Source organism: Ranitomeya variabilis, chromosome 4 (assembly GCF_051348905.1).
Source record: "Ranitomeya variabilis isolate aRanVar5 chromosome 4, aRanVar5.hap1, whole genome shotgun sequence".
NCBI lineage: Eukaryota > Metazoa > Chordata > Amphibia > Anura > Dendrobatidae > Ranitomeya > Ranitomeya variabilis.
Window position 1 is genome coordinate 105114435 of NC_135235.1, and position 14557 is coordinate 105128991.

The 14557-nt window shown below is 39.8% G+C and overlaps 1 protein-coding gene across 1 annotated transcript in view; it reads right to left on the reverse strand.

Annotated features, from left to right (window-relative positions):
- LOC143769959 (sorbin and SH3 domain-containing protein 1-like) overlaps nt 1-14557 on the reverse strand; it is a 272947-nt gene that overhangs the window by 84330 nt on the left and 174060 nt on the right. The window contains exons 19-20 of the mRNA XM_077259068.1: nt 9264-9329; nt 888-980 (exon numbers count right to left, since the gene is read on the reverse strand). Coding sequence (XP_077115183.1) covers nt 888-980; nt 9264-9329 — 159 coding nt within the window. The remainder of the gene's footprint in view (nt 1-887; nt 981-9263; nt 9330-14557) is intronic.

The window sequence follows — 14557 nt, forward strand, 5'->3', positions numbered from 1 at the left end:
GGGAAAGAGATCTTGGTAGGACTAGGAGTTGATGAATGTACATATTAAAACTAGGTTGTCCTGAGATAGAAAAAACATGGTTCTTTTCATTAAAAAGATAGTGCCACACTTGTTCACGGGTAAGGAGATGTGTCGTAGTGCCATTTACTTAAATGGAGCTGAATTGCAATACCAGGCACAACCCATGGACAGGTATGGTTCGGAAATAAATCAGTCAGTCACTGAAGTTGAACAAAAAGATTGTCTGGTGTCCACATCGGTACTCCGTGGAAGCAACATCAGAGTCTCACAAACTTCCTTGCCTGGCACGTAAATGCTGTCATCCTTGGCACCCCTTCTGATTACTAGGCCCCTGTGACGTTGTAGTCACATAAGGCCTAGTCACTAGGCCTCACACGGCTTCATGATGTGCGCAGCAGGGGTCTCTTAATCAGAAGAGGCATTCGGCATGACAGCATTTGAGTGTCAGACAAGGAAGTTGACAGGTTCATGGTCCAGCCATGTTTTTGTTTTTTATCCTGTACACTCCTGGTGAGCACAAATTCTCTAAATAATATAATAGATATGACACTGTACTAATAAGGATTGTCTGGTTCTACATGCACCACACACATATGAAGAGCAAGGTTCACAAGTACAAGCCAGCCACATGATGCATTTCTCCAGGTTGACACATGCACAGACATATTACTGTGGAATTGTACGATTACAGCAGGGGTAGGAGAATACTGTACATAGTAAGCTGCAGAAATGTCATATTGTCACACATTCCATAGGCCAGGCTGCAGATGGGATTAGTGCTGTTATGACAAAAGCCTTTCTTCATTCCATATCTTGCAGAAAAGTTTGCTCTATAGGCAAATTGACAGTAGAAAGAACTTTCATACCATTTTACTGGAAGCCGTATAACACTTGTCCATTCTCTCTAAATCTGCATCTAACTCAGACTCGTACTGATAGAGGTCTTTCTCTAGCTCAGTCTAGTCAAAGAAGAACAGACAATAACAGACATTACATATAGAAATCGGTCTTTGGATGTCATTGTAGGACACACTTTCAAGGACTAAAGGACGCAATAGGATGCATACATTTGCTCATTTGTTCCGTAAAATATTATACAACTACAATAATTGCAAACAAATTGAAGAAATTCACGTTTTACATTTCACAGTTCTGAATAATTAAAGATCACAAAATAAGCTTCATTTTCTGCTTTAGTTAACAGCAATGTCAAAATGTGTCGCTTCTTGCTTTCATAGTAACCTGTCACCATGAAACTGCTATTTAATCTGTCAGCAACATGTCATAGGCAAGTAGGAACTGAGCAGATGATATTTTGTTTTGTGTGAAAAGAGTCAATATAAATTGTAGCTTATTGGTAGAAATTCCTGCTCGCTCTTTTATGTTGGTTGCACTCAATGATTGACATCAATCACTGAAAATGTCCACTCGCTGAACTCCAACTGAGAGAATTATACTGAATAAAAATCATGTCACAGCCATTCTATTACAAAAAAATACATACTAATCTGTTCAGTTTCTCCTGCCCTATAATAAGCGTCTGTCAGTTTATCCTGCAGGTTTAAATGCACCATTTAGCAGAAGCATGCTATAACAATTTTAAAAAGGAACCTTTACCCAGGAGAGATTCCCTTTACATTTGTCTTATCAATGGTAAAGTTAGGTGTGCAATTGTTCCCAATAAGTGCCCCTTATAAAGGCCAATCAGGAAGCCAAAATAAATTAATATCACTTCTTCCTGTTTTAATCAGGGTTGCAAAGGAGTATAGCGTTACCTCTGTTACCTCAGAGTGTCTACAACCGGGAGGTTCTTATGTAACAAACCAATTTTCGACCGCCCTACTAATCCCCAAAAATATACAGAATTTCATGTAGTTCCCTCTGTAAATTCTCTCTTTAAAACATCCTATGCGAAGTTAAAGCAATTATTACTTTGTTTGGCCAAAAATAAGTTTCAGAAATTAATTTGACCTTGGTAAACATTGCTGATTAAAATTGGCATTGTGCACGACAGTCTTAATGAGGGGCATGCAGGAGTACAATGCGCCTACCGTAATTTATTAAGAGGCATAAGTACGGTCGGGGACTGGAGTAACATTTCTGGTGCAAGTTACTCCACAGCTTTTCATGAATTTGCTTGGTGGGTTCTGCCCACATTGGCCGGGAAGGCCAAAACTGGAGTGAGAACATCAAAATTCACAAGATTTTTGCTCAAGTCAACTACATGTTGTGCAACAATTTTGTGTAATTTGAAGGTGTTTTACGAGAGAAAACATCTTATGAATTGGGCCCCCATTGTTTAAATTGGTCATGAACGTGCCAACTATTTACATCTATACACATGCTAGTTCACGTATTTAGAAAGGTGAAAATTAAGATGCAGCAGCCAGCAGTTACCATGTAGCCATACAATATTACAATATTGATGTGCGTAAGAAATCATTAGTGAAGTTACAGCCGGTGTACCACTCTGTGTCAAATTGTTTTATTTTCCATATTAAAATTAACAAGTTAGAGAATTATTTTTTTTCCTAATTACCATTAGTGATGAGCGAACGTGCTCGGAAAAGGTATTATCGGAGCATGCTCATGTGCTAACCGAGTGTCTTTGTCATGGTCGAAAAATATGTTTGAGTCACCTTGGCTGCATGTCTCAGGGCTGTTCTACAGCCGCAACACATGCAGGGATTGTCTAACACCCGTGAGACATGCAGCCGCTATGACTTGAACATATTATTTGAGAACGCCAAAGACACTCGGTTAGCATCCGAGCATGCTCAGATAACACCTTATTCCAGCACGTTCGCTCGTCATCACTAATTACCATACAATGTTTTTCACTAGTAGTAATTAAAAATGAAAAATAATACACAATCCGTTATAGCTTTAGGTGTAACACACAGCACATTATTAGGATAGCACAAATTGGGTTTATGTCAATGTAAGTATATATTTGAAAGATATATACATGGAAATATAATTGCTATTTAGGTGTATTCTGACAAACCATGAGATGTCATGATTAGAAAATTAGTACGTTTATATTAATATTAAGACAATACTATTCTTTCCATGTAAAACCCCCAAAGCTCTAGATCATGCGGAGCTGCCAATTAAAGGGAATCTGTCACTAGGTTTTTGTTACCTCATCTGAGAGCAGCATAATGTAGGAAAAAAGATCGTGATTTCAAAGATGTATTACTTAGTTTACTGGGTGCAGTAGTTGTGATACAATCAGAGTTTTTAGATGTAGCAGAGCTCAGAAAGCTAACCCCGCCCACACCACAGCTTTGTGTGCATATTGTCTAGCAACAGTGAGCTGCTGATCAGAGGAAGGAGTGTGGTCGGACCACTTGGCACAAGAAAGCTAGTCAGGCAGCGATAATATCCTGGTGATAAAACATTTATTGTATGGAAACAACAGCACACAGCCTAATAAGTGACACATCCTGAAATCTGTGTCTCAGACCCCACCACATGCTATCCTCAGATTACATAGCAAAAACCTGATGACAGATTCCGCATAAAGACCAACATATTTTTCACGGTTTACTTAAATAACAGATGGCCACATGGCACAGTTATGAGCCATCTTAAAAGCTCAAACTGCAATGTAGAGAAGGTTAGCCTTTTAGGAGCCAACATGGTGATATAGGAACTTATTGAACACTTTCTCTATGCCTGGTTGTCTTTCAAGGAGAAGGAGTCGTCCAGAATATGTGTAGTCCTTGCAGAGCCTCACACTTATGGAGGTACAGCTTGGGGACATCAAGGTCAGGACTATGAGACCAGTCCAGGAGGAGGTAATACAATGAGGCTGGGCCAAGAAGTGCAGATCAGACTAGATCTACAGTCAGGAAGGTCTTCTACCAAAGTAGTGGTATTAACAAGACCCTGCTATCCTCCTCGAGATGCACCAGAGACCAGTAAGACACTTCTATACTGGAGGATTCTGGACTGTGTTATTGGAACAGCGTAGACTTCAGACAGAAAGTTATCCCCCTGTGGAGACCCCCAGAGTGTGTGGGCAGACAATGTATGGGGATATTACCCAGGCCCTCGTCCGTCCGGAGTGTCTGTACCCAGCGCTATGTGCAAGCAAAGTTATGTGTAACCTGAGCAGCGGACAAATTCACACGTCAGAGTTCTGCATCAGTCTTTGTAAGCGAAGAGCAGGCATGTTAGGCCTCTACACAGAGGAGCTGAAAATCTTACCGTTAGGCCTCTATTTGGTCTGTTTTTACCATCAGTGTTTTCTCATGAAAAATAAAATAAATTGCAACGCTTATCCTGACCACTGCAATGTTAAAAACGGACAGCATACACATTGCACATGGATGGCAATATGTAAGAGTCAGTGATTTTTCATGTACCCATAGATTTTTATGGGTAATTTTGATCTGTGACTCTACAGGTTAGAATAGATAGATATGTGTTCTGTACATCATATGTATGTGACAACGAGTGTCTGATTGAGACTGTATAGTTTCTGCCGGATTTTTCAGTCCTGGTTTTAGCCTACAAATACTAATACAAAATACTGATGGAAGTTCGAAAGACTGAGCTATGCATTTTTCTGTAAAACCAACTTGCTTTGTATATCTTCAGGCTTTGGAGCATCTTAACAGCCTCAGGCTTCACAAAATCGCAAGTGGTTATAAAAATGACCTGAGCATATTCCAGGTCTTTTCAACTTGGGAAAACCCTTTGTGGTTTACAATACAGGTCAACGGGAATGCTCAAAAGGTGCCCGGACATCTTTATTTGAGCACTTTCACTGTGATTTTGTTTTAGACGCCACTAGAATTTAATTGTTGAATGGAGGAAAAAAAATGACAAAAGAATAGTCAAAAATTGGTAAAAAATGGCGAAGCACTCAGGAAATGACCAAAAAGATGTAAAAAAAAAAAGACACTTTAGGATGAAAAACACTAACGTGCCCTGGAGAGTGTTCCTCTTGGAAAACTTGGTACCCAAAAAGAGCATTAGGTTGGGTAAATTCTGTGGCAACACTCCAAACAAAAATCAACATGCTACAAATTTGAAAATCCTCAGCATATTGTCATTTTCATGTAGACTTTTTCCGCAATGTGAATGGGGTCTCTATTTATCTGCTTATTACAGTATAGGTTTGAAGATTTATGGTGCAGAACCCAAACCGCAAATGTGCAGCAATGGCGTGAACATAGAGTAATCTGTGTGAACATCTACATGTAAACCACTATTGCCTCCTTTGCCCTGTGACTCTTCTCATTGTGCAAATATCATGCTTGAATCACACTGCAGAGTCATAATAACCAAGGGAATGTTGGTGTCAATGAAAGGCAATGCCATAGCGGGCACAAGACACTATAGAGCGGCAGTGGCATGGCAGAACAGGCTTGGTGGATTACAGTCTTGTCAATGCGGTCTGCTGGGAATGATTCCAGTTATAATGTCTTCACATTGTTAAGGACCAAACTAAACTATTAAGAACAATGATATTCTACTGCAACATCTGTGGCGTACTTCACTGTTTAGTGTCCAGTATCATTAATTATTCACCCGGCATAAACTGCACAACTAATGAACCACGTATTACTGAACACGCTTTGTATTCAATAACAGTCAGAATCTCTTTGCGCTCAGTAAATTGATGAAATGTTCAATACTCTTCACACTTTGCATTTTCTTCCCAATTTGCAGATTTCACTAAATAAAGGGCAGATGGATATCAGGATTTCAAATGTTGCCATCTAATGTGACATTATGAAGAAAGTAGCCAACTATTGGCAATGATTAAAACACAGGTAAAAGCCTCACTGATGCATTATTTTTGTGTTCCCTTTTTCATATAATTTTGTTTTGCTTTTTTACCAAAAACAACAACACGCTGAACCATGGGTTTCCCCACAAAGACATTGTAGGAATTCCACTCTTTGGCAGCAGTTAAGGTAATCACAGGTAGCAAAGTTCTTAGTGAAAAACAGGATGATTTACTAAAGTTCATAAATCTTCAGAGAAACAAATGGAAAACAGAACAGCCTTTCCCTTCCAGCATAAAAGGACATGAGCAACAAAAAGAAAACCAAATGGCTTGCTCAGCATACACAAGTGATCAGTTTCTGTCAGACTACCACCTCTACTCCCAGACACTGAATGAGGCAACTGAATTGCCTAAATAGCCTGTTCCCAGTCCTGAAACTGGAGATAAGGGAACAGCCAGTCCCACCCAGCTTTTTGGCCTTTCCTAAAACCAGGACCCAAAATCCGGGCACACTATACAACACGTATCAGCACTACATGTGCTGGAGCCTGCTTTTCCGGGTCCTACATCACTGAGACTTGGCACCTCTGTGACACATACCTCCCGTCCAGGACCTGTCAAGGTGCCACCTTACAACATATATCATGTATTTACCAGGATAGGCAATACGCTTCTCCTCACTGTGTTCTCCACCACTATCACTCCCACAGTTTAGTAGAATGAGGGTCAAAGCCCCATTTCTGAAGGATGCACCTCTACATTAAGGAATCAGTATTGTCGTGCAGTGATGAGAAATGGGGCTTAAGATTCCCCATTGTTATTGGAGGGGGCCTCAGTGGTAAGACATTTAGCACCTACCCTGAGAATAGGGGATAAATCGGAATTGTGGAACAACCCCTTTAAATGCAGGCACAAAGTACAAACAGAAAAGAATAAAAAACTATTATAATTTGCAATTGACCATAAACATGGAGATTGTATGGAGTCAGCCCCATATGATGCCACTGATGGTGGTCTATTTTCACAGAGAAAGAAAAACATGAATTTTTCTGGAAGAAGAGATTTGATTGCAGATATAAAGGTATCATTTTAATCAGCCTCCTATGCCCTACATGCCCATATATACTACTTAAAGGGGGTTATCCCTTGAGCACAGTTCATTTTCAAGTTGATTTGAATCAATACATCTTGGAATATTAATAAGTTCCACAATTGGATGTGTTTTTAAAAAATGTTCCTGTGCTGAGATAATCTTATAAATGTGCCCCTGCTGTGTACTGTGTAATGGCTGTCAAAAAGGACATGAGTCACAGGGGACCCAAAGAAAAAAACGACCAATAAGTCCGAAGTAGAATAATGTATATAAAAATACAAAACTTTAATTAAATCACAAAATCAATTACATGATACATCAATATACATTATAATCACAAAGAACAAGTAAGGTTCAGTGCTGAAGAGTGCCTAGGCACCGCATAAGTTTAAAAACATATTAAGGGCGCATGGAACCGAGGACAAACCCACCCGTATTAGTTATTGCATATGCCAACCAGGAATAGATAGATATATAGCACATATTTGTGAATGGATACCCATAATTTGGACTTTAACAAAGAGTTGCCCCCTGAGGAAGGTGTTAAAACCGAAACGTGCGTCGGGGAGGGTGCACGGATCCTGTATACATCCCACCCAGTCTCCTACTAGAAGGTAAAATACGATATATTCATTTTGTGTGCCCTGAGCAGGTATTTGATATTATATGCTTTAGACTATGTCAGTATTAGATGGACTCTTTGTTAAAGTCCAAATTATGGGTATCCATTCACAAATATGTGCTATATATCTATCTATTCCTGGTTGGCATATGCAATAACTAATACGGGTGGGTTTGTCCTCGGTTCCATGCGCCCCTAATATGTTTTTAAACTTATGCGGTGCCTAGGCACTCTTCAGCACTGAACCTTACTTGTTCTTTGTGATTATAATGTATATTGATGTATCATGTAATTGATTTTGTGATTTAATTAAAGTTTTGTATACATTATTCTACTTTGGACTTATTGGTCGTTTTTTTTCTTTGGGTCCCCTGTGACTCATGTCCTTTTTGTCTCCTCATTAGCGACTTGTCCTGTACTAGAGTCCCCCTTTAGGGTTGTTCATAGCTTTGCCATTCTGTTAGCCTTATGGCAACTACATTGGGATCTGTCATAGCTATGCACTGTTTCGTTGTGTGTTTGGTTATTTATGTGTAATGGCTGTGTCTGACCGTACAGGGACATGGTCTGATCATACCACAGCTCCTGGGCAGGGGAGGAAGCAAAAGAGTATACAGACAGGACAGCATGGGATCACAGCTTGATCTTTTTGTGAGGTATAGCATTTCTCTGCCTATTTTTAAGAAATGTTTTACCTCAAACAATTATTTACGATCCCATGCTGTCCTGTCTGTATACTCTTTTGCTTCCTCCCCTGCCCAGGAGCTGTGGTATGATCAGACCTCCTGTACGGTCAGACACAGCCATTACACAGTACACAGCAGGGGCACATTTATAAGATTATCTCAGCACAGGAACATTTAAAAAAAAAAAACAACACATCCAATTGTGGACATAATTATAAGATCTATTGATTAAAATGTGACCACATTTGAGCACAATGCAGTAGTAGTACTAGGGCTACATTCCCACAATGGGAATTCACTGAGAATTTGATGTTGTATATTTTCTGCAGCACTTCTGCACCTTTTAGGTGAATTCGGTTACATGCCCTTTTTACAATGGAGTGCGATTTTTACACTTGTTTTTATAGTGTTTTTACGCTGTGTTATTTTGGCATGTCATTTTTCAAATTAAGCTGCTTAGTTTTTGACACTTCCTGGCATTGGCTTTGACAAAACTTTATTGATACAATGTTGTACGGATTACATATGTTATTAATGCATTTCCAGGGTTAAAACGCACTAAGAATGAATATACCGGTAATTTTTTTACATGCAGAATTACTGAAACTAAAACAATTCTACAGGGAAAAACTGAACATAAAAATCAGCCTAACTGTAAGACAAATTGACATGTTGTGGAATTGAAACACACACCACAGGTCAGATTACGCCAAAGTAAAAAAACACAGTGGGCAGATTTCTATAAATCCCATTCACTTTGAACTGTAAGACGCTGCATTTTTTACAACAGAAATATGCAGCATCAAACGCTCACCAAAAACTCATCATGGACACAAATTCTTGTTGAGAATCTAAGACTTACTGTCCAATTTGCTGTAGCATAATATTAGTCTTAGCTAAAAGTTTAGACTAAAAAATGGTTATGTAAGTTTGAGTAGAAAAATCACACAACGACATCATGCCAATACAAATAGACTAGCATAATAAAAGTAGAAGAACAAGCTGTAAAAAAAGAGCTAACCACACATTCAACACAAGCAAACTATCAGACACTGCACCAGATTTTGTCAGACAAAATTAAGAAAGCGTCTTTACCTTCCTATCCTCTACTTTAAGGATAGAGCAATCTCCCGGAGTATAATCCCAAATCTTTTTTGGAGGCTGATGGAAAGCAGAGGAGGAAATAAGGGAATGGAAAAAAGAAAGAGACAAGATATCAAAAGAAGTATGGCTTTAAAAAGTAACACACAGGTTGAGGCATCTGCATGAAGAGGAGAATACGGAGAAGGAAACAAGCGAAAGCATGTCCCATACCATACTGGGGGGGACTAAGCAGCCATGCAGAAAGTCGGAAGAGATTAGGTTAGTTGGAAAGGCTTGCAGTTCAGTCGTTGAGGAAGAGCCTTAACATGCTGGGGCAAGACCCTGTGTGAGCACAGGTGAACACACGCTCTGTGGATTTTCACCTGCAGTCAAGAAGGAGAACTCAAGTTTGGTCACCTAGTGACCACGAAGAACTTAACTCCTTTGGGTCAATAGAGGGCAGAAGCTTGGTATCCAGAGGAAAGGACGGAAATTGCTAACAGTTTAAGTGTTTGAAGGCCTCAAGTACCTACCACATTTACAAATGGCTGAAATTCCATGATGGCAATGTAGGACAACGAGACACAAGTTCAGCCACAAAGTTTATGAAATGTGTACAGTCGGTACAAAGTTACCGTTTAGTAAGAATGATCATGCAGAGCAGCAGCTGCCTGTCTTAGTAGCACTTGTGTCTGTGACCAGTTCTTATAGAAAATTAATAACCCGGAAACCTAATAATTAAATGAGTATTGGGCCGCATCATTACTACCGGTCCATCCACATTGTTATAGCAGAGCAATACATGACTCGGACATTGGCAATTCAGGTAGGAATGCAGTTTACCCATATATCTAAAATGAACCATATAAAACTTGCAGAGATCCAAAAACCTGAAATGTAGGAATTGCTTGGCAGTCACCCTGGTCATGTTTCAAAGTCATAGGCAGTGCAGTGGCTCAGTGGTTAGCACTGTTGCTTTGCAGTGTCGGGACCCATAACGGTAGGGAATGTAGATTGTGAGCCTGAATAGTGACGGTGATTATTATGATGAAGCCTGTAAAGTGCTGTGGAATTAATGGCGCTATATAAATGAGAAAAAAAAAGACTTCTTAATGAGGCAAGACGTTGTCGCTCTTCTTCCATTTCTAGGTAGCTATCCTGCAAGTTTGAGATGCAGTTTTTGTACTTTTGGAGGAGAGCAAATTTACACTATATACTTTCTTCATGGCCTACAAAAATGTAGCTCCACTGGTTTAAAAGAAAAAAAGAAAACAATAATTGTTTTCCAGATAAAAAAAATCACTGGTCACAACCAAACATCCATATCTCATGTTCCTGATGCCGCCCTGAGATATGTCTGGCCATATAATAATGATGTCCTACCCGCAGCCTAGGTCATCAATATCACATAAGTGGAGGTATGATGACTACATCTGAAGTCACCACTGTAGGTAAATTGTTAAGAGAATAAAAGCTGATCTGCAGATCTGGGCAGCAGCCACTACACATAGAACGGAGCTGTGCTGTTCCACTCCATTCAACGTTTACATCTGGCCACCACCAGATATAATAGGAGCTGATCTGTGGGGGTTCCGGGTCTCGGACCTTAACCGATCTGATATTAATGACCTATCCTGAAGATAGGTCATCAATATTATATATTATATGCCTGGGTGACCCATTTAATATTGATATATTCTACTCATGAATGGTGGTAAAGCCTTCAAGTAACTACACAAAGCAGAATTCTTTGGAGTACTATGGGGGATGATGATTTGTACTCATACAATGTCGTTTAGTCTTTTCACACAAGGTGGCACACAGTGCAGCAATGGTTAATCGTTAAACTAAATTAAAAGGGGTTAGGAATTTATTCTGACATTTGGCATCCAAGAGGATTTTCCTTTTGCCATTCTCCCCAATATTGGCTTAACTCTGGGTTCTTTTCCACTCTCCTGCCTGTGTTACTATGCTACTATGTAAATTTATAACCTGTTATTGGTGCCAAAACGTTATAACATTTGCACAGTTACAAAGATGCCCTAACATTTTTTGCAGTTTTTGAAGTGTCCCCAAGAAAATGTCTCAACTGTTTTAATTTCATTTCCCACAACCAACAGTTTTCTACAGCTCAACTAGGAAATTACTAAATGATAAAACAACGTCATTAGGAGCTAATCATGCACCGTGAGACTATTTCTTATTGAAAAATTCATAAAACTAAGGCTGTGTTCACACGTTCGGGTATGTTGTCTGTGTGATGTCATCTTATTTCACTAAAAGAACACAGACATAATATGCTAAGGGACCATTCTAATGTCAGTTTTTATTTCCAATGCTCCACATGAAGAAAATTGGACACATCCTCCTCTGCTCTGTTTTGCGGAATGGATACCGAAACAAACCAGATAGTGAACTGATGACATTTGCATGCAGTCTGTTTTTCACTGACTGGTTACACGGTCACAGGAAGCCAAAATGGATGAAAAACAGTCAAACTTTTGCCAATGTGAAAAAATGACTAAAGTTTACTGGTGATGTCCCTTTATGAATAATGATGACAGTAAAGGTTAGGACAAGAAGTGGACATGGAATGTCTCCGGAGATTAAGGGTAGGTCCTTGTCATGGTCTTTGGTTATGTATAAAACTGTTGTATTGTTGCATCATGTATATGACCGCTCTAGTGGAGCGTAGTAAAGGTGACTGTTCAAGTGGAATATATTGTATATGAATCTTCTCTAGAGCTATGATGTATCCGACTATTCTGAGGCAACATGGCATATACAACTCTTTTGGTGTAGCACAGTGTATACTACTGATATGGGGGAGCACAATATATACTACTGATCTGGGGGAACATGATGTATACTACTGATCAATGGGAGCACGATGTATACTACTGATCTATGGGAGCACGTGGTATACTACTGATCTATGGGAGCACGTGGTATACTACTGATCTATGGGAGCACGATGTATACTACTGATCTATGGAAGCACGATGTATACTACTGATCTATGGGAGCACGATGTATACTACTGATCTATGGGAGCACGATGTATGCTACTGATCTATGGGAGCACGATGTATACTACTGATCTATGGGAGCACGATGTATGCTACTGATCAGGGGGAGCACAATGTACAGGTCCTTATCAAAAAATTAGCATATAGTGTTAAATTTCATTATTTACCATAATGTAATGATTACAATTAAACTTTCATATATTATAGATTCATTATCCACCAACTGAAATTTGTCAGGTCTTTTATTGTTTTAATACTGATGATTTTGGCCTACAACTCCTGATAACCCAAAAAACCTGTCTCAATAAATTAGCATATCAAGAAAAGGTTCTCTAAACGACCTATTACCCTAATCTTCTGAATCAACTAATTAACTCTAAACACATGCAAAAGATACCTGAGGCTTTTAAAAACTCCCTGCCTGGTTCATTACTCAAAACCCCCATCATGGGTAAGACTAGCGACCTGACAGATGTCAAGAAGGCCATCATTGACACCCTCAAGCAAGAGGGTAAGACCCAGAAAGACATTTCTCAACAAATAGGCTGTTCCCAGAGTGCTGTATCAAGGCACCTCAATGGTAAGTCTGTTGGAAGGAAACAATGTGGCAGAAAACGCTGTACAACGAGAAGAGGTGACCGGACCCTGAGGAAGATTGTGGAGAAGGACCGATTCCAGACCTTGGGGAACCTGAGGAAGCAGTGGACTGAGTCTGGTGTGGAAACATCCAGAGCCACCGTGCACAGGCGTGTGCAGGAAATGGGCTACAGGTGCCGCATTCCCCAGGTAAAGCCACTTTTGAACCATACACAGCGGCAGAAGCGCCTGACCTGGGCTACAGAGAAGCAGCACTGGACTGTTGCTAAGTGGTCCCAAGTACTTTTTTCTGATGAAAGCAAATTTTGCATGTCATTCGGAAATCAAGGTGCCAGAGTCTGGAGGAAGACTGGGGAGAAGGAAATGCCAAAATGCCTGAAGTCCAGTGTCAAGTACCCACAGTCAGTGGTGTGGGGTGCCATGTCAGCTGCTGGTGTTGGTCCACTGTGTTTCATCAAGGGCAGGGTCAATGCAGCTAGCTATCAGGAGATTTTGGAGCACTTCATGCTTCCTGGCACCTGCTCACAGTGCCAAAACCACTGGTAAATGGTTTACTGACCATGGTATTACTGTGCTCAATTGGCCTGCCAACTCTCCTGACCTGAACCCCATAGAGAATCTGTGGGATATTGTGAAGAGAAAGTTGAGAGACGCAAGACCCAACACTCTGGATGAGCTTAAGGCCGCTATTGAAGCATCCTGGGCCTCCATAACATCTCAGCAGTGTCACAGGCTGATTGCCTCCATGCCACGCCGCATTGAAGCAGTCATTTCTGCCAAAGGATTCCCGACCAAGTATTGAGTGCATAACTGAACATTATTATTTGATGGTTTTTTTGTTTGTTATTAAAAAACACTTTTATTTGATTGGACGGGTGAAATATGCTAATTTATTGAGACAGGTTTTTTGGGTTATCAGGAGTTGTATGCCAAAATCATCAGTATTAAAACAATAAAAGACCTGACAAATTTCAGTTGGTGGATAATGAATCTATAATATATGAAAGTTTAATTGTAATCATTACATTATGGTAAATAATGAAATTTAACACTATATGCTAATTTTTTGAGAAGGACCTGTATACTATTGATCTATGGGAACACGATGTATACTACTGATCTATGGGAGCACAATGTATACTACTGATCTATGAGAGTATGATATATTACTGATCTGGGGGAGCACGATGTATACTACTGTCATAGGGGATTGGGAAGATGATGTATATGATTGTTCTAGTAGGACAAGGTGTATATGACTGTTCTAGTGGAGTATTGTGTATACAATTGTTCTAATAGAGCATGGTGTATATAAGATTTATGACAGCTTTAGCACAAATATAAAGATGTCCCATACAAGTAAATGAAGGTGTCACGGGAACAAGCTTCGGCTAAACCATCACACAACACTTGAGTATTTCCGAGGTCAAAATTTCACAGCATTTTCCATGCTCCAACCATTCATCTATAATAAATGCAGTCAAACCTTTTTTCCATGGAAAAGTCAGCCATGAGGTGGAGAAAAAGTAGTGTAGAATATCTAATAGTACTGGTATAGCAGAGAGGTGTTGACACAGTCATCAGATTTGCACACATGGGGTCCAGATAAACAGACCTCAATGTTTACGTCTCCTCATAAGAATGAACATTGCCCATACACTGCATTTAGTGATCTTTCCG